General features: G+C 39.0%; 2 protein-coding genes across 2 annotated transcripts; both read left to right on the top strand.

Moving 5' to 3' along the window:
* On the top strand, positions 1-5,004 carry CBG22475 (the record flags this gene model as incomplete). The annotated part of the gene is made up of 6 exons (XM_002641017.1): positions 1-149; positions 1,072-1,436; positions 2,506-2,736; positions 3,497-4,178; positions 4,757-4,841; positions 4,912-5,004. 6 exons carry the CDS (start codon positions 1-3, stop codon positions 5,002-5,004), a joined length of 1,605 nt encoding a protein of 534 aa, XP_002641063.1.
* Positions 5,005-5,704: 700 nt separating this feature from the next.
* Positions 5,705-19,638, top strand: CBG22474 (the record flags this gene model as incomplete). The annotated part of the gene is made up of 13 exons (XM_045243500.1): positions 5,705-5,791; positions 5,974-6,207; positions 6,920-7,203; positions 8,270-8,423; positions 9,975-10,065; positions 10,118-10,254; positions 11,737-12,843; positions 13,026-13,501; positions 13,718-13,891; positions 15,048-16,035; positions 17,102-17,441; positions 18,311-18,697; positions 19,613-19,638. The coding sequence occupies 13 exons, from the start codon at positions 5,705-5,707 to the stop codon at positions 19,636-19,638; spliced, it is 4,485 nt and encodes a 1,494-aa protein (XP_045097578.1).
* Positions 19,639-20,782: the final 1,144 nt, after the last annotated feature.

Raw genomic sequence — 20,782 nt, 5'->3', positions numbered from 1 at the left:
ATGCCGTTACCACTGTGCCGGTGCCGGGTACTGTACATTGGCAGTTCGGTACCAACCATCACCAAAGATGGACTTCAAGGCATTCAACAACCATTGAAAGAGAGATATCCAATTCAGGAGTCGCCGGATACCCGGGGTATTGATTCTTGGTGAGTGGAGTCCTAACTTGTGAATTTGAAAATATTTTCTTATTTTTCTAGGTTCAAATTCAAAGTTTTCGAATTGAAACTTAAAAATTCGAATTTACCGCGTTGAGAGCTTCAATGAGCCCGAACATGGCTAGTCTAGCTCAACTTTGAAATTACATCTACCAACCGCGACGCGACCGCAACGCAATGGTCGACATTCAAAATTAACAGATTCTAGTTGTGTTTGGGCTCATTTTCAAGCTCAAAACCTAACAAATTCAAATATCGAAATTTCAATCAGCAATTTTTCAAATTTAAAAGCTATATTGGCAAAACAGGGTAATTCAAAAACTTGTGAAACAATTAATTTTTGTCAGAACTCCCTTCATAATCAAGATTTTTAGTTGAAATTTATATCTTTGAATTTGTGGCGTTTTGAGCTTTAAAATGAGTCCAAACACGACTAGTCTAGCTTGATTTTGAATTTTGACCTGCGCGTTGCGGCCCCGTCCCGGTTGGTAGGTCAAAATTCAAAATTGAGATAGACTAATCGTGATTAGGCTCATTTTAAAGCTCAAAACCTAGCAAATTCGAATATCTAAAGTTCAATCAGCTATTTTTCAACTTCAGTAAGAAAATCGCTGAAAAAAGGTAATTCAAATTTTTTTAGAATTTAAAATTTTATGTCATGACTTCCTTTATTTTCCAGATTTTCAGTTGAAACTTATATTTTCGAATTTGCCCCGTTTTAAGCTTCAAAATGAGCCTAAACTTGACTAGTCTAGCCCAATGTGATTTTCGACCTCCGCGTTGCGGTTGCGTCGCGGTTGGTAGGTCAAATTTCAAAGTTGAGCAATCCTAGGCGTGTTTGGGCTCATTTCAAAGCTCTTTTTATCCCAAATTGGTCTTAAACAGACTAAAACAAGAAAAAGTTTGTTTTCAGGCTCTCCGTCTGGTCGAATGGTGTCCTTTTGGAGTATATTGAAGGCGAGAAGAAGACGGAAACCGTATTTTTCCCGATTATCACTCTGCATTATTGTGCCGCTGTTCGATATGTGAACGTTGGAGAGTTGAGTGTAGCTGGCGGCGGTGAGCAATTCATGCCACTGGATTCCCCCTTTGCCAATATCCCACATTCTCCCCATCCACCGATTTTCGCGGCCATTTTCCGGCGGACCACTGGTGTCAAGGTTCTAGAATGTCACGGATTCATTTGTACAAATGTCAAGGCTGCAAATGCGCTCGTTCGATGCATGGTCCATGCTTATACAGAAACTATGCATTTGAGAATGGATGAACGGATTCCAGGTGAGTCTTGACCCTTTAAAGGCACATAACCCTATCTAAGCTTTGTATTTTTTTTGTCTTGAAACTGGGATTTCTGACTTTGTGACGTTTTGAGCTTCAAAATGAGCTCAAACACGACTATAATCTTTTAACCTTGAGAATTGAGGTCAGAGACGCAGTGTGTCTCGCTTCTCTGCACTATAGCTTTTTTAAGAACTACCGTAACTCCCTTATTTTTTGTCAGATTTTGCAATAAACTTAAGCAATCGATTAAGCTAACTATGAGCTTTAAAATGAGCATAAACACGACTAGACTCCGCCCACTTTGATTTTTCGACTTTAAAGGCGCACAAGGGTCCGAAATTTCGAAATTCAGCCAAAATAAGCGTGTGGGTACTCATTTTGAAGCTCTTGGCGTGACAAATCAAAATCCATTTGAAAAAACAAAAAATTTTGACGTTGACGCAAGTTATGGTCATTAGGACCGTTTTTCGATACCCCATGCGCCTTTAAAGTCAAAATATAAAAATTGTGGGCCTTGTGGGTACTCATTTTAAAGCTCTTTACAAGACAAATCTAGATTTTTCCTTTAAAAACTCAAATTTGTCATGTTTAGGCTCATTTCTAGGTCACCATTGGTGTAATTCTAGGCCATATCAGTAAGACAAGCGTTATCAACCCCATAACTTCCTGTGAAATCGAAAAAACTGAAAATTCTTAAAATATTTGATTTGGCTTGTTAAGAGCTTTGAAAAAAGTCCCACTCGCCTAGGTTGACTAAAATCCAAAATTTCGGACCCCTATGCGCCTTTAAAGTCTAAAAACCAAACTGGGCGGAGTCTAGACGTGTTTAGTCTTATTTTAAAGCTCTCACCAAGGCAAATCAATTTCTCTAGTTTTCTATGAAATTGAGCAAAAACTAAAAAAGTTACGGTAGTTTGTAAGCAGACTAGAGTACAGAGATACGAGACACACTGCGTCTCTAACCTATTTTCAGTGGGACCTAGTCATGTTTATACTCATTTTGAAGCTCAAAACATGCCAAATTCAGAAATTTAAGTCCCACATCTTAAAACATTCTCATTTTCAGGTCTCAAAGCGATCAAAGAAGGAGAAGGATCCACAGGCGAACGTTCCCCCAACTCGCCATCCAGTGAAATCGAGGAGAACTCGTTTGAAGAAGACGTGCCACATGGAATCGAGGAGAAGAATATGAAGAACTGGCAAGAGAGACGACAACAGGACGGCGAGTACGATAGCGTATCGATAAGTAGCAGTTTGGTGAATCACAACAAGAATAAGAAGGCCGCTAGTGAGACTGGTGAGCGTTTATATCAATTTTGAGCGTAAAATTTGAATTCGGGAGAGTGAGGGCTTCAAAATGAGCCCAAACACTACTAGGCTAGCTCAATTTCGAGTTTTGACTAGTGCGCTGCGGTTGCGTTGCGGTTATAGATCAAAAATCAAAATTAAGCTAGACTAGTCGTGTTTGCGCTCATTTTAAAGCTCTAAATATGGCAAATTCAAAAAAAACATTTTAAGAAAAAAAATTTTAAGCAAAAGAGTTTTCAGGGAAAATAAAAATTTTTCAATTTTTCAAAAATTTCCTTTTTGGTCATAACTATCTTCCATTATGAAAAATTGCATTGAAACTCAGATTTTTGGGTTCATCGCGTTCAGAGCTACAAATTTTGTTTAAGGTAATTTGCTGCCTTTTTTGTTTTTTGCCAGAATTTCAGTATTTTATTCTCAAATTTCACCACTTTATCGCTTTTAAATTGTTTTTAATCCTTAATTTTTATATTTAGCTTGTTGAGAGCTTCAAAATAAGCCCAAACACGACTAGTCCAGCTCAATTTCAAATTTTGACCAGTGCGTTGCTGTCGCGTCGCGGTTGGTAGGTCGAAATTCAAAATTGAGCTATCCTAGTCGTGTTTAGGCTTATTTTAAAGCTCTTGACGTGGGAAGTTCAAAATTGCTGGTTTCAAAACAAAATGTTGATGTTTAGGTCGGATTATGCGCCTTTCAAGTGTCCCAATTCACTAAAAATGCGTTCATCAAACGAAAAATCGATTTTTCAGGCGGAATCCGCGGAGCACTCGTTCCATTCGAAGAGCCCATGAGACGTGCGGGATCTGACAACGATTTGTCCTATCGAGGTCCCCCATATGGTGGCAATCCTCACCCCATGCACCATGGCTACCCCATGATGGCTCCACCTCCACCATTTGGCTTCTTCCCACCACCACCGCCACGTGGCTTCGTGCCCCCACCCCATTTTATGGGTCGTATGGGACCACCACCCCATCATTTCATGGGTCCACCGCCCCCGCATTTCCCCATGGGACCACCGCCACGTGGCTTCATGCCTCCACCACACCCTATGATGTTCCGGGGACCATATCCCCCATTTTTCCCACCCCCGCCCCCGCATTTTATGCGTCCCAACTCACCACCACCTGGTGATGGACCCATTATCACTGGACCCGAATCGGTATACGGTACCATGCCACGTGGAAGAGCGTACGAGGAGCCGGCCTATGTTGGAGCCACTGGAGGATTTCCAGAAGCATCTTATCAGCCAGGGAACTACGGTGGCGATGGTTATGAGACCTATTATGACACTTTTAAGAAGAGAAATGGGACCATTAAAAAAGGAGAGTCCGCTTCCATGGCTGCGTCGGACAGTCAATGGGACCAATATGAGGCTGGGATTTATAGAAAACCACATATTAATGAGAAAGCCTTTTCGGGAACTTTAAGGTGAGTTTGATTTTTGAATTTGGGAGATTGAGAGCTTTGAAATAAGCTCAAACACGACTAGGATAGCTCAATTTTGAGTTTTGACCTACGCGTTGCGGTTGCGTCGCGGTTGGTATGTCGAAATTCAAAATTGAGCTAGCCTAGTCGTGTTTAGGCTCATTTTGAAGCTCTCAACAAGCCAAGTTTGATGCTATATACAAAATATTGAGTTTTCAATTTTCTAGGCCACACTCGGAAAATATAGGATTTTTCAAATTACCGTAACTTTCTTAGTTTTTACCGTCTTTCATTGAAATGTTCATGATTTTATTTGTCTTCTTGAGAGCTTCAAAACTAGCCTAAACACGACTAGTCTAGCTCAATTTCGAGATTTGACCTACGCGTTGCGGTCGCGTCGCGGTTGGTAGGGCAAAACTCAAAATTGAGCTAGCCTGGTCGTGTTTGGGCTTGTTTTGAAGCTAAAAACGCACTGAATTCACAAATTCCAGTGAAAATCAGAAAAAAAGCTTTCAAAAAGTTTTATATCTAAAATAATTATTTTATCTACTTTGCACAAAAAAAAACATCCATATTTCCAGATCCATGGCTGCCAAAGAGACCAGCAATGCGACTTTGAATCGATCGGAGCACGCTGAAGTCGCATCGCAAACTGTTGAAACTGAGGTATGTCTTTCTCAATAGAGCGCGAAGCCCGCGAAATTTGAATGTTTCAAAAAAATTGATTTTTTTTCAGATAACTCGTCCAGACTCCCCACCAGTCGACTATGAAGCTTTCGAGAAGCTGAAATTGAAGGAAAAACGTGCGGCGGCGCAGGCGACAAATTGATTTTTGAATTTTTGAAAAAAATCGATTATCGATTTTTTGACCTAAAACTTTTAATACATATTTTAAGCTCTGAAAACCGCCAATTACTGGTCCACTCAACAGATTTATATTTTTATTTTAAAGCATTTTTTGTCCTAAATTTTCTAAAAAAATCAATATCTTGTGCCTTCCTTTTAAGTATTTTTTGACATATATAATAATTTGCATTCCATTGAATTTTATCGATTTTTGTAATTTTTTTTTTGTAATAAATCCTTCAATTTTCCCCGAAAAAAACAGGTTTTTATCGAGAAAGTCGGCGAAAAATCCGATAAAAAACTAGTGAACCGTAGTTTTTTTTAAAGGCGCACAGCTAAAAAGTTTGTAAGGTCTCACCACGAAAAGCGAATTTTTGACTTTTAAAGCTGTTTTTCAGTGTTTTTTTTGCACTTTTTTTGCTGGAATTTTGATTTTAAATTTTTTCTCTTAATTATTCACACATTATTTTACCAGAAATATCCGAAAGTTGCAGCAAAAATCGCTTAAAACGCTGAAAATTCGTTTTAAAAAATTTGCTACCGTACTTCAAAGGCGCAACATCGCAATATTATTGGCGTCTCGCCGCGAAACTTTTTTATTCTGTTTTTCGTCGATTTTTAGCTTATTTTCAGCCGTTTTTCTTCGTTTTTTTCTGCAATTTTCTCCATTTTTCCAGCTGAAAATGGTCAAAATCGCTGATTGTAGCTTTATGCTACCGTTGCCAACGTTCCAGCCGACGCGACACTGCTGTGGATGTGTTTCAAACCGAGTAAGAAGAAAAAAGGCTAATAAAAGCTGAAGAAGCTTGAAATTATAGCTAAAAATTCAAAAAAAAAATCACGAAAAATCGATCCAGATATGTCAAAGATCCAATTTTTTGGCCAAAAAATTTTTTTTTTAAATTCAAGTTCCCGCCGAAACCGCTCCAGACCAAAATTTATCGATTTTTAGGTTTTTTTCCACCTCCTAACCGCGCTGACGATCCCCCAAATTCTGTGCATTCTCGCAATTTCCATTCCACCGATCCAGAAGAGTTTCCTGCCGAGTTTCCCAAAAATCGATAATCAATGGTGTCTGATTGTGATCGGTGCGATATCGATTTTATGGATCATATCGATTATTTTGAGTTTCATCGCACTAATCGAGAAAATTCCATATTTGATGGCACCGTTAACGTTCATTGAGGTAAATTTTGAAAAATTGTTGAAAATCCGCTAAAATCGCTGAAAATTGACTGGTAATGTCTAAAAAACACCTGAAATCACTAAAAATGAGCCTGAAAACGCTGAAAATAGACCTTAAAATGCCTAAAACCGGCTAAAAATCGCCTAAAGCGACCTAGGAGGCTTTAGGCCCTGCTTTGGCAATTTTCAGGCAATTCTAAGGCAAAAATAGTCGAAAAACAGCTTAATATCATTACAAAAACACTTCAAATTAGCCTAGAATTGGCCTAAAAGTGCCTAAAATGGCCTAATTTGGCCTAGAAGACTTTAGGCCTATTCAGGCCAGTCTAGGCCATTTCTAGCCTACTTTAGGCGTATTTTGAGTCAGTTTAGGCTCATTTAAACCTATTTTGGGTCTTTTTACGCCTATTTTAGGCCCATTTAAGGCTAGTTTGGGACATTATCGGCCTAGGTTAGGCCTAGGTTGGGTCCTTTTTAGGCTAATTTTAGGCCTAAAAAAGCTATTTTGAGCTTATTTTTAGCCTATTCAAACCGATCTCGGGTCATTTTAAGCCTAATTTTAGCTCATTTTTGACTAGTTTGGGTCATTTTAGGCCTATTTTAACCTATTTCAAGCCTATTTTAGGCTTATTTTAGGCTTATTTTAGCCTAATGTAGGCTTATTTTAAGCCTATTTTAAGCCAATTTAAGCTTGAAATTTCCATTTCTTGCAGGCGTTCTTCCTCATCTCGTCCACGTCGATGTCCGTCGCATTCGCCTGGTCCCTCTCGGCCCAAAATGAACGAAATGCGCTTTTCAACGGGATACTGTGTCTCTCCATGGCCGTTTTCCATGGATTATTCACGTTTTGTACGTATTTCGAGTGGAAAGATGGCAAAAAACGGCGAGAAGTCGAGGAATTTGTTGCTAGGCAGCGAGTTTTCGATGATGTCTGTGATGAGATGTTGAGGGAGGAGCAGGAGGCCGAAGAAGCCGCGATGCGATATGAACAACACAAGTAGGGAGCAGAAATTGGCTGAAAATAGTCGAAAATGGGCTGAAAAATGGCTGAAAATGAGCCGAAAACCGTGCCTGAAATAGCTTATAATCGTGAATAAGCCGCCTAAAATCGTGCCTAAAATCCAGAAAATTGGCTAAAAATGAGCCTAAAATTCGTGACAAACGCCCGAAATCGAGCCTAAACCTGTGAAAATTGGCTGAAAATTGGCTGGAAACGAGCCTGAAATAGCCTAAAATCGTGAAAACGAGCCTAAAATAGCCTAAAATAGTGGAAATTGGCTGAAAATGAGCCTGAAAACATGAAAAAACGCCTAAAATCCATCCTAAAATAGCTGAAATTCGTGAAAAATGAGCCAAAAACGAGCCTCGAATCGTGCCTAAAACCGTGCCTCATGAAAAAGCCTAAAACCGAGCCAAAAATCCAGAAAAAATGGTTGAAGATGGGCCTAAAATCGTGAAAATTGGCTGAAAATTGGCTGAAATTGAGCCTAAAACCGTGCCCATAATCATGGAAAACGCCTAAAACCGAGCCTGAAATCATTAAAAGGCCAAAAATCGAGCCTAAAACAGCCTAAAAATAATAATTTTAGGTTAATTTTCAGCGATTTTCAGTCTATTTTCAGCCTAAAATGACCCAGTTTTAGTTGTTTTTGGATCATTTCAAGTCAATTTTAACGATTTTCAGCTTATTTCCAGTCATTTTCAGCTATAAATAACCCAATTTTTGCGGTTTTGGACAATTTTCAGCCACAAACGACCCGTTTTTTGAACCATTTTCAGCCAGAAGTGACCCATTTTTAGTCGTTTTCAGCTGTTGTTTCAGCCAAAAATGTCCGATTTTTTCTTCAATTATTAGCCTATTTTAAGCCAAAAATAACCCAAATTTTGAATGTTTTTGGATCATTTTCAGCTAAAAATGCCTCAATTTTAGCCATTTTTAGTCAATTTAGAGCCAAAAATAACCCAATTTTATCTGTGTTTTTGGACCATGTCAGGTCCCAATTTTCAGCGATTTTCAGCCTATTTTCAGTCATTTTCAGCCAAAAACTCCCCAAAATTTCCAGACACTACCGCCATCATCAACTGACACGCTACACAGACGAATCTGGCGGCTCGCTGTCCGAGTACTCGGTCTCAATTTGCTCATCGGAAATGAGAGTACTGTACAATGAGAGTACGATACTACAGTACCACCATCAACAACACCACCCAGCTACAGTATACTATCCAAATGACACGTATCCTCAATATTTGCCACGTCATCATGCAGCATACGACGAGAGGGATGATAATGATAATGTGTACATTTAGGCCCATTTTAGGTCATTTTTAGGCCCATTTAGACCCCAAAAACCCCATTTTTGACCCATTCTAAGGCTTTTAAAATTGATTTTCAGCCATTTATGACCCCAAAATCTCGATTTTCTCATTTTTTGGCCTGTTTTGACCCTTTTTAATGCCATTTTCCCCATTTTTTTTTGTTTTTTCAACCCCCAAGAATTGCTTTTTTGCCCATTTTCAGCTAACTTTCAGCCTAAAAATCGCCGATTTTAGCATTTTTTGACCAGATTTCAGCCAATTTTCAGCCAAAAGAATCGATTTTTATCTCTTTTTGGCCAATTTTTGACGATGTCAGACGTTTAATGGATAATTTTTAGCTCAAAAACCGTATTTTCCGATCATTTTTTGCTGAAAATCGGCCATTTTTAAGCATTTTGTAGTCCACTTTTCATGATTTTTTGGCTGAAAATCGGCATTTTTTGGCCCATTTTTTCGCATTTTCTGTGAAAAATCTCAAGTGAAAAAATCTTCCCCTATTGACCGGAAAAAAAACTATAATTTTTGATTTTTCATATTTTTTTCTGAAAATTTGAAAATTTTGAAAAAAACTTCTTTTGAAAATTTTCTGATTTTTTTTTGAATTTCGAGGAATATTTTCAGCGAAATTTCTGATTTTTTAATTGATTTTATCGATTTTAAGGCTGAAAAATTGATTTTTTGAAGTTTTTCAGCCAAAAATTCGAAATTTGAATTTTTTGATTTTTTTTTTGAAATTTTCAGTATCGCAGTTAAATTTTGCGTTTCTCTAGTTAATTTTGAGAGCGAAATCTCGAAAATTTTGCGTCGGAAAAGTTGGATGTTCAAAATTTTCAGCCAAAAATTCGAAATTCGAATTTTTATAAGAATTTTCGATTTTTTTTGGTTTTTTCAGCAAAAATTAACAATTTTAAGCAATTTCCGACAACTAAAACCATGATTTTGAGGGCGAAAACTTCAAATTTCATCATTTTTCGAATTTTTGGCATTTTTATGTTTTTTTTTTTATTTTTAGCATTTTTTTTTGAATTTTTAGATTTTCAGCATTTTTTTGCAATTGTTACAGCAAAATTCCACAACTTTCATCGTAATTTCGGCCCTGAAACTCTGAAAATCCCTGAGAAAAACCTGCTTAAATAAAAAGAAAGAAAACCCAACTCGCGCGCCGCACACTTGCGAAAACCCCTGCCGCAGGCTTGCCGAAAAGTGGGCGGAGCTTCCCAACATACACGTGTCGCACCCGGATCACCCGATTTTCAACCGTTTTTCACTGATTTTTTTGGTTTTTTTCTGAAAATTTCCAATAAAAATTGATTAATTACCCTAATTACAGATAATTATCCATAATTAGCCGGTCAAAAACCGAATGGAACCGTCCAAATGGTCAGGTGTCATTTTAGTGAGTTTTTCGCCGTTTTTAGGGTCAAATTTCGCGAAAAACTCGATTTTCAGGCTCTCATCGTCCTATTTCATGCCGGTTACACTGCTAAACAGGCCGTAGTCTCTCGAAAATCAAAATTATGCGGGAATACCGAGTGTGAAGGTGATTTTTCGGGATTTTTCGATTTTTAGCCAATTTTTTGGATTTTTTCCAGAAATTCTATTCAAAGCACGCGTCAAACGGGTGATGGGCGTCAATAACGATCCGAATTTTCTGAATTTGGCCGAAAACGCGATCATTTCGGTGGTGGCGGTGAAGTTCAGCGATCGACCCGATATTATGGAGGGAAAAGTGGGTTTTATCGATTTTTAGAGGGTTTGAAGTGTGAAAAATCGGAAAAATCACGAAATTTTGGTCTAGAAAGTCTGAGAAATGACTGAAAATGCGGTTTTTTAACCTTGAAAAAATTTTGAAAAATCAAAAAAAAAAATTTTTTTCGTTCGAAAATTTTAATTTTCAACTCGATTTTTGTCGTTTTTGAAGCTCAAAATTGTGATAAAAACCAATTTTCCATCTTAAAATCTCGAAAAATTGTCATTTTTCGTCATTCTAGGACTATTTTAAGCCATTTCCAGTTTTAACACAAAAAATCCGATTTTCAGCCATTCTAAAGGCATTTTCAGCCCATTTTAGTCCAAAAAATTGGAATTATCATGAAATTTCGGTCTTGAAAGTTGGAAAATGGCTGAAAATCCATTTTTGGCAAATTTCAAATTTAAAAAAATTCTATTTGTGGTGAAAATCCGACTTTTTGATTTGAAAATATCGGATTCTCAGGCATATTTAGCTATTTTGGAGCATTTTCAGTCGTTTTATAGACAATTTCAGCCCAATTTTAACCCTGAAAATCTGAAAAATCGCGAAATTTTGGTTTAAAAAAGTTTAAAAATAGCTGAAAATCCATTTTTGGCAATTTTCAAAAACTCAATTTTTGGTGAAAATTGACTTTTTGGCTCGAGAAATTGGACTTTACAGGCATTTTTAGCTATTTTGGAGCATTTTCAGTCATTCTAGAAGCATTTTCAGCCAATTTTAACCCCCAAACTTGGGGAAATCACGAAGTTTTTGTCTAATAACGTTGAAAAATTACTGAAAATCTATTTTTAGTAAATTTCAATATTTTCAAAAAATTCAATTTTTAGTTAAAAATTGACTTTTTGGCTCGAAAATTTCGAATTTTCTGAAAAATTAAATTTTTAGTGAAAATTTTTGATTTGAAAAATATGATTTTTTGCGATATTAGAGGCATTCTAGGGTCATTTTCAGCCCATTTTGACCTTAGTTTACCCCGAAAAGCCCTGAAATTCGCTCAAAAATAGATTTTTTAGGACCAAAAATCTGAAAAATCACAAAATTTCGTTCTAGAAAGTCTGAAAATCCATTTTCGGCAAATTTCAAATTTTTAGGTAAAAATGGACTTTTCGGCTCGAAAAATATCAGATTCCAGGCATTTTTAGCTATTTTGTAGCATTTTCAGTCGTTTTATAGACAATTTCAGCCCATTTCAACCCCGAAAATTGGGAAAGTCACGAAATTTTGGTTTTAAAAAGTTTAAAAATAGCTGAAAATCCATTTTTGGCAATTTTCAAAATTTTCTGAAAAATTAAATTTTTAGTGAAAATCCGACTTTTTGATTTGAAAATTTCGATTTCAGCCCTTTTTAGTGATACTTATACGCCAAAAAATCCGATTTTTTAGCATTTCCTAGCTATTCTAGAGGCATTTTCAGCCAAGCTTTTCATCACCCAAACCTCTCAAAATTCCCATTTTCAGCTAAACGGCGAGGGGCCCTCGGGTTTCTTCTACGTCGGCGCCATCGACATCCTGCCATTCGCCGAATTTCTACGCTCAGCGATCGACGAGAAGAAGGAGATGCTGATGATATCACAGAATCCATCAGACACTGGTGATAAGCGAATCGTTGGATTCGTTCACTCGGAAACCGACCTGGTCCGCGATTATAACGCTAAAAACGCGCAGGCAGCGGCTGAAAATGGTCTTCCAGCCCCAGAACCGCTTCCAATTCCCGAGCCGGCGCATTCTGGAGGTCATGGGCACAGTCATGGTGGTCATGGACACTCTCACGGGGGTCATGGGCACAGTCATGGGGCGCCGAAGGCTCAAGAAGTGCCAGAAACCCGGAAAATTCCTTCTGAAAACGCTCCAGAAGTCGTGAAAATGCCAGATTTGACTCCAGAAGTGGCTGAAAAAGCAGCTCCAGAAGCAGCTCTAAACCTCCAAAATGTGCTCGGCAACGCCCAGAATGCTCAAAATGCTCCAAAAATTGCCCTGCCCGATATGGAGCAGGAAATTGATCGAATGATCAGAGAAGAGGAGGAAAGGATGGCAAAAGCCCTGGAAAAATCAGAGAAATCCCCGGAAGAGCCGCTGATTTTGAGCTCACAGCCGATTGCTCAGCCTAACGAGGCATCTACAGTAACCCAGAAAGTCGAGGAGCAGGCTACAGTTACCCAGGAGCCCATTGCTCAAGATAATGCAGTAACCCAGAAGATCGAGGAGCCCGCTGTTCAGCCTACAGAGCCCATTGCTCAGCCTGCAGAGGCTCCAGAGCCCATTGCTCAGCACGCTACAGTAACCCCAGCTCCAGAAATCTCTCCAGAAGCCGTCCCACCTCCGCCAATAGCTCAGTACATCCCGCCCACAACTACAGTACCCCCACCAATTGCTCAGGAGCCAGAAGCTACAGTACCCCCAGTTGTCGAGCAGCCAGCTACCACTACAGTATCCCCGATAGCTGAGCATCCAACTACAGTACCCCCAACGGTTGCTCAGCAGCCAGAAGAGCCAACTACAGTAGTACCACCACCAGCGACGATTCCAGAAGCTCAATCGCTTCCAGTGGGACAGGACGAGCTTACGGTAGGTCGTTTTTTTTTAAAGCTGGGCAATCCTAAATTAGCAAATTTAGAGTCAAAATGCTCTGAAAATGGAGATTTTTGAGCCAAAATACTCGAAAAAATGGCTGGAAATGGTCCAAAATTGACTGAAAATCGAGATTTTCCCTTTTTTTATTCTGAGCAATATCCCCCCTGTTTTTCAAGGGCACCTGCTACAAAGAGAATTGTGATGGATTGCAGACACCAACGCCTCCAGAAGCCGTCACGACGCCTCCAGAAGCTGCTCCAGAATCCCACCACGCGCACGCGCACGACGTCCACGGACACAGTCATTCAGAAGACGTCGCTCCAGAAGTTCCAGAAGCAACTACAGTACCCCCTGCATCTCCAGAAGAGGAGGAATTCTTGAAATGGGAAGAAGAACGACGTAAAAAACGAGAAGCCGCCCCCGCTGAGCCCTATGAGGACGCCCAGGGACACCAATTCCTTCCGCCCACGCCGCCACCAACGTCTTCTGGAATTCTGGAGGTGATTCGAAGCTCGTTGGGCGTCGGAAACGTCACGGATGGCACGATTTTGATGTATATCAACTTGACGTTCGTCCTAGCCTCCTTCGTTTTCTATATTATCGTCAGAAGCTTGTCTTCTGGAGGTGATTCGACGGATATTATGGAGAGACAGTGAGTTTTAGGCTTGAGAGTGCTGAAAATGACCCCGAAATAACTGAAAATGGTGATAGAACGGCTGAAAATGAGCCTAAAACGTCTAATTTGACCGTTTTTTCCACGATTTTTGACCTGAAAATCGACGTTTTGTCTGAAATTTCATGATTTTTGACCAGAAATTCCCTCGAAATTTCAATTTTTGGCTGAAAAAGTCTAAAAATCCAATTTCAGAGCCTACTTCGAGCTGATGACGAAACACAAACAGCTTCTTCTCCAACTTCAAGCCAAAGAAGCTGAAATTAGGAATCTTCAGCAGAATGGAGTCCAACAACAACAACAACAACAGCAACAACCCCAACAACAGATGCCAAATCACGAGCCAGAGCTGTTGGCGTTGAGAGAGCAGTGAGTTGGGGCTGAAAATGGTTGAAAACAGGCTGAAATTGGTCAAAAAATGGCTGAAAACCTCTAAAAATACTCCTGAAATGAGCAAATTTAGAGTCAAAATGCTTTGAAAATGATCAAAAATACCTCTAAAATGACATAACATCGTCTAAAATCGGCTGAAAATGATTCAAAATTCGGTAAAATAGACCAAATATGGCTGAAAACCTCTAAAAATACCCCTGAAATGAGCAAATTGGCTGAAAATGATTCAAAACTGACTTTAAATGCTCTGAAAAAGGCTGAAAATTGTCCAAAATAGACTGAAAGAGGGCCAAAATTGGCTGAAAATCTTTAAAGTACTTCCTAAAATGAGCAATTTTGAGCCAAGATGCTCAGAAAATGGCTGAAAATTGACTGAAAATAAGCTAAAAATAACCAAAAAATGAGCAAATTTAGAGTCAAAATGCTTTGAAAATGATCAAAAAGCTCTAAAATACACTTCGAATGACCTAAAATGATCTGAAATTCGCTTAAAATAGACCGAAAATGGCTGAAAATCACTAAAAATAGCCCTTTAATGAGCAATTTCGATTCAAAATGCTCTGAAAATGACGAATTTTGAGCCAAAATACTTTGAAATTGGCTGAAATAGGCCCAAAATGCTGTGAAATTGCCCCGAAAATCAGAATTTGTGGGTCAAAACGCTAAAAATGGCTGAAACTTGTCTGAATTCTGCTGAAAATTGTCTAAAATTGACTGAAAATCATCTAAAAATAGCTGAAAATGACGAATTTTGAGTTAAAAACCTCTGAAAATGGCTGAAATTACTCGTAAAATGAATATTTTTGAGCCAAAATGCTCGGAAAATGACTGAAAATTGAATGAAAATAAGCTAAAAATAACCAAAAAATGAGCAAAGTTAGAGTCAAAATGCTTCGAAAATGATCAAAAATACCTCTAAAATGACCGAAAACGTCTAAAATCGGCTGAAACTTATCCAAAATTGGCTGAAAATCACTAAAATACACCTGAAATGAGCAATTTCGATTCGAAATGCTCTGAAAATGGCTGAAAATGAGCAATTTTGAGTCGATAAGCGCGGAAAATGGCTGAAATTCGCTGCTGAATTTCCCCCAAAAAAAACAAATTTTGAGCTAAAATGAGCAATTTTCAGAGTCCAACACCTGCAAAACGAGCTCCAAACGTCTCTAAACCAACGTCGCGACTTTGAAATCCACTACAACCAGCTCCGCGACGCTGCGGAGCAAAAAGAATCAACGATCGCTCAGCTCAACGAGACAGCCAACGACTACAAGGAACGTCTTCAGAAGGCGTCGGACGAGATTCAAGACTGGGCACGACAACTGGACACGACGAGGGCGGAGCTCAACGAACTACAACAAACGGCATACGGTAGACAGCAGGAGGCGATTGAACGACGTCAGCAGGAGGGTGACGAGTATGAGCAGAAGATTCAGGAGCTGACGTCGGAGAAGAAGGCGTTGGCTGGAAGGATTCAGAATCTGGAGGAGGACTTTGAGAGGGTCCAACGGCAATTGGAGGAGGAGAGAGAGCTGAATTCAGGGTTGCAAGGAAGCGTACAGAGGCTGGAAACGGAGCTAGAGGCTTCTAAGAACGCTAACGACGCCGCTGAATCCGGAGGATCTGGATGGTCGGACTGTGGAGATATTGAAGACGTGGAGAAGGAGAAGGACCTTCAGAAGGTTCTGGAGGACGATGAGAACCTCCAAAAGGCTCAGAAGGAGACGCAGGAGGAATTATCCAGGCTCAAACTGAAATTAGAGCAGTCTGAAAAGGAGGCCACCCGCTACCGTAATCTCTATGAGCGCCAGAACGAGACGGAGAGTCGTGGAGCAATAGAAATCGAGCTGAAACTGAAAAATGCTGAAAACGAGATACAGGAGGCGAGAAGAAAGATTGAGGAGCTCAGTGGGGAGAAGAAGGAGCTCGGAGATCGGCTCAACGAGATGCTCAAGAATCTGAATTCGACGATGAGCAAGGCGGCTGATAATGATAAGATGTTCACGACGCTTCGAGATGAGGCATTTGCCAAGGATAAGCAGCTTCTGGAGACGGACGCTGTGATAAGGAAGAAGGACGAGAAGATTCGCGAGCTAGATGCCAGTGTTAAGAGGATTGAGGTGCGTTTTTGGTTGAAAAGTGGCTGAAAATCGTGGTTTTTTGGCTCTAAAATAGCTTAAAATGGTCTGAAAATTGACTGAAAATTACCCTGAAATCGCTCCAAAACGGTTCAAAAAGGTTCAGGCTGAAATCTCTCAAATTTTGGCTTAAAATGAACTGAAAATGGCTGGAAATTTGTCAAAAATTGTAAAAATCGACTATAGTACCCTTCAAATAGGCTGAAATAGCTGAAAATGACCTGAAATTCAATAAAAATCATTTGAAATTGATCTGTATTCAATATGCCATGTTCAGTCTCAAATTCGCTGAATATTCGGTTGAAAACAGGCTGAAAATGGCCCGAAATTGACTAAAAATGGCTAAAAATCACTAAAAATACACCTGAAATGAGCAAATTTGGCTGAAAATGACCGAAAATTGTCCAAAATTGACTTGAAGTACTCTGAAAATGGCTGGAAATCGACTGAAAATGAGCTAAAAATATTCAAAAATGAGCTATTTTGAGCCAAAATGCTTTGGAAGTGATCGAAAATACCTCTAAAATGACCGAAAATCGTCTAAAATCGGCTGAAAATGGTCCAAAATTGACCAAAAATGGCTAAAAACCCCTAAAAATATACCTGAAATGAGCAATTAGAGCTACAATGCTGGAAAAATGAGGCAAAATCACTGAAAAATACCCCTAAAATGAGCAATTTCGGGTGAAAATGCTCTGAAAATGGCTGGAAATGGCGAATCTAGAGCTACAATGCTGGAAAAGTGAGGCAAAATCACTGAAAAATACCCCTAAAATGAGCAATTTCTGGTTAAAATGCTCTGAAAATGGCTGAAAATTGACTGAAAATGATTCAAATTCTTCTGAAAAGGTCCAGTCTTCACTAGAAATAATCTGAAATCGACTGAAAATGATCCAGAATTGGCTGAAAATATGTCTAAAATGAGTTGTCATGTTCTGAAGTTGACTGAAAATGGTCTGAAACGAAATTTGACGATTTTCAAGGTCAAATTTGGAGCTTAGAATGGTCTAAAATCATCCAAAACTCTAAAAATGAGCCTTTTTTGCAGAGAGAATACCTGAAACTGGAGGCGAAATCGTTCCACGACGTGATGTCGCTCAAAAAGCAGCTCGACGACTACAAATCCGCGCAGATTCTGAGTGGAGGAGGACCTCCATCTCGTGACGTCTTCTCTGGAAACATCTCGTCGAATTCTCAGAATCGTCCGATTTCTCGAACGGACCGTCTGGCGCCGTCGCCACTGGATGAGCCGATTTGGGATGAGCCCGAGCCATATGTCCCGAATCAGCAGCTCGGTGGAAATGCACCACATGAATCCGACTACTACTCATCTGGATCAATGTCAATGGGTCGGAGACGTTCGACGAGGAGAAGTCATTTGGTTCAAGGTAAGCGAGGCTCTGAAATTGGCAGAAAATCGGTTCAAATCGACTAAAAATCATACTTGTAATCCGGGCCTTTGCCGGGCCTTCGCGGGCCTTGCCATAATTTCTTTCAGAATCAATGTTTTCGAACCAACTAAATCAGATATGATAGAGCTCCACGAGTACTACAAAACGGTATTATTTGGAATACTGTATCGTATCTATGAACAGAGTTACGGAGCAAAAGGAACAAAAAAAAACAGGCCCTGCGAGAAAAGCCACTTTATGATCTGTAACTTTGTTCATAGACAAGATACAGTATTCCAAAAATAACGATCTAAAATAGCCTCAACATGGCCTGAAACGACCTAAAATGAACCTGAAAATGGCCTGAAATCGTCCAAAAGCAGCCTAAAATGGTCGAAAAACGGCCTAACATGATCCTAAAATAGCCTGAAATAGCGCAAAATTGCTTCAAAATCATCTGGAATAGCGCTAAAATGACATAGAATGGTCCTAAAACGACCTGAAATTGGCCTGAAATGGCCTTAAAACGACTGAAAAACGGCCTAGAATAGCCGCCTCAAAAGTAGGCCTAGAAGGCATTATGACAGTTTATGCAGTTTTTAGGTCAATTCAATCCTTTTTCGGAATGTTTTTAGGCTGGTTTTAAGCTTTTTAGGCTGTTTTTGGCTCAAAATCAGCTTTGAATCGCCTTAAAACGACCGAAATTGGCCTGAAATAGCCTTAAAACGACCTAAAAACAGCCTGAAATGGTCTTTAACCATTTAGGTTGTTTTGGGTGGTTTTTAGGCTAATTCAAGCAATTTCAAAGCCATAGCAATTTCAAAGCTAAATTTGGCCCTAAACCCGAAATTTCGCTGAATTTTCAGCCGAATCCCCGTCTGACCAAGAGAAATCGACGTCATCGAAATCCGCAGCCACCAAGAAGGAAGGCGTCGTGCACAGAAGACGTTCGAGAAGTACAGGAGGACGTCAATATCCACAATACGTCGATCAATACTCCCTCACCAATCAATATATGCCAGGATCATCGGATTCGAGTTTTCTATCGATGGGCGGAGCAACAGTAGGAGGAGCTCCTGGATTCCAACCGCTGAGCAATCGACACAGTAGAAGTGGACATTTAAGTGGTGGAGGTGGAGGAGGACACTACTCGTCTGGAGGATCGAACGGTGGTAGAAGTCCACCACCTGAGATGCCACTGTTGGGAGCGATTCCACCGATCGGAGCACGCAAGCCATTGATCAAGAGGCCAGGTGAGTGGCTGAAGTTTTGGCTGAAAATCGCTGAAAATGACTGGAAATTGGCTTTAAAATGCCCGAAAATTGACTTAGATAGCTGAAAAATGACCAAAAACAGCTGAAAAACGGTCTAGAATGCCCTCAAATAGCGATATTCAGAAATTGCGTACAAAACATCGAACTTTACGACGAATTCTCCGTTTGACTAGAAATTAGGAATCTTGGGTAGTTTTTGATGCCGAATTCGAATTCCTCATTAAATTCAAACATTAAGACATTATTCGTGGGGTTCTTGATTTGACGACAACTTCCGTTTTTCATGAAAATCTGAAATCTGGGGTAGTTTTCGAGGCGAAATTCGAATTTCTCATCAAATTCTAGTCTAGAATGGTTTTTCCTGGGATTCCTAGCTTCATTTTGAAGGGATTCGGTGTTTGCGTACTTTTGAAACTACAGTAACCCGAAAAATCGAATTTCAAGGAATCCTACCAATATGGGTATCAAAATGTCAGAAATTTCATATGAAATCGAGTTATTAAGGTTTGAAAATCGAAAAATTGCGCTAGGCGTGGTGTTTGCGTACAAAACATCGAACTTTACGACGAGTTCCCCGTTTCACTAGAAATTAGGTATCTTGGGTAGTTTTTGATGCCAAATTCGAATTCCTCATCAAATTCCATCCTGAAAACATATTTTCCGAGGTTCCCAGCTCAATTTTGAGGAAATTCGGTGTTTGCGTTATTTTGAAACTACAGTAACCCGAAATTTCGAATTTGAAGGAATCCCATCGATATGGGTATCAAAATGTCGGAAATTTCAAGGCGAATCTCATGGAAATTGTAATAAATCTTGAAAAAAGTTGGAAATGTCAGATTTTTACTGAAAAAGACCAATTTTCTGTCAAAGAACTCCTCAATTTCTCATTTTCAGACTCGTCTCATCATCACGGAAAATGATTTTGGATTCCAATTTCTCTGCGTCTCCTCAAATTCTGCACTCTCTATCTGTCTTCTAGTCGCCCCGCCCCCTTTTGGCACTCGAATACCAATATATAAATTATTGATTTTTCCAGAAAAAAATCACTTTTTTTGATTTTTTTCGTAGATTTTTCTCTAAGACATATCCCATATATTTATTCCTCCAAATTGCCGAAAAAATCGATTATCGATTTTTTTGCGCGCGATTTTTCTGTGTAAATCGAATTCATGTCATATCTCTCTTCTCTCTATCGAAAATTTCGCTCAATTCTTTTTGTGTTTTCTGGTTTTTTTGGTAATTTTTTCCTTTTTGTTGTGTGCTGTCCCCTCCACCCCGATTATACGAGTTTTATATGTGCCCCGCCCCCATTTTTCTGGAGAAAAAAATTTGGCTGAAAATGGCTGAAAATGAGCGGTTTTGAGCCTGAAAATGCGATTTTTGACTAATTTTGATCCCAAAAATGGTCAAATTTGGCTAAACATGAGCAATTTTGAAGCTGAAAACCTCAAATTTTGAGATAAAATTGCAGATTTTTGGCTCTAAATTTCTCAAAAATTTGAATTTTGGCTGAAAATGGGATTTTCCCAGTAATTTCGACCCTGAAAAATGATGAAATTTGTCCGAAAACTGACGATTTTATGCAAAAAAATTGTATTTTTTGTCTTAAAATCTGAAAATTTGAGCAAAAATTTCCGATTTTTGGATCTAAGAATCTCTTTTTCGAGCTGAAAATCTCAAATTTTGGCTTTAAATTCTAATTTTTGAGCTGAAAATCTTAAAATCTCCGAGTTTTTGAGAGTTTTTTGGCTGAAAATGTGCAACTTTTGGCAAAAATCGCAACATTTTGATATAAAAAATTCCGAATTTTGGCTAAAAATGCGAATTTCTGGATATTTCAGGTTGAAAAGCTTAAATTTTCACTCTAAAATTCGATTTTTGAGTAAAAAACTCGCGAAAATTCAAATTTTCCGCTTAAAAAAATCGCAATTTTCAGCCAAAGAATTTTTTCCAGAAAAACGAAAAATGTGATTTTTTTTCTGGATTATTCTCTTTTTCAGCTGTAATTAAGTTTATTTATTTAAATTTTTTGAGTTCTGAAAATTTCAAATTTTTGGATTTTCC

This window comes from Caenorhabditis briggsae (genome assembly GCF_000004555.2).
Source record: "Caenorhabditis briggsae complete genome, chrIII, whole genome shotgun sequence".
Classification (NCBI taxonomy): Eukaryota; Metazoa; Nematoda; class Chromadorea; order Rhabditida; family Rhabditidae; genus Caenorhabditis; species Caenorhabditis briggsae.
Note: the sequence above shows the minus strand (reverse complement) of the source record. Positions and strands in the feature narration are given on the sequence as shown.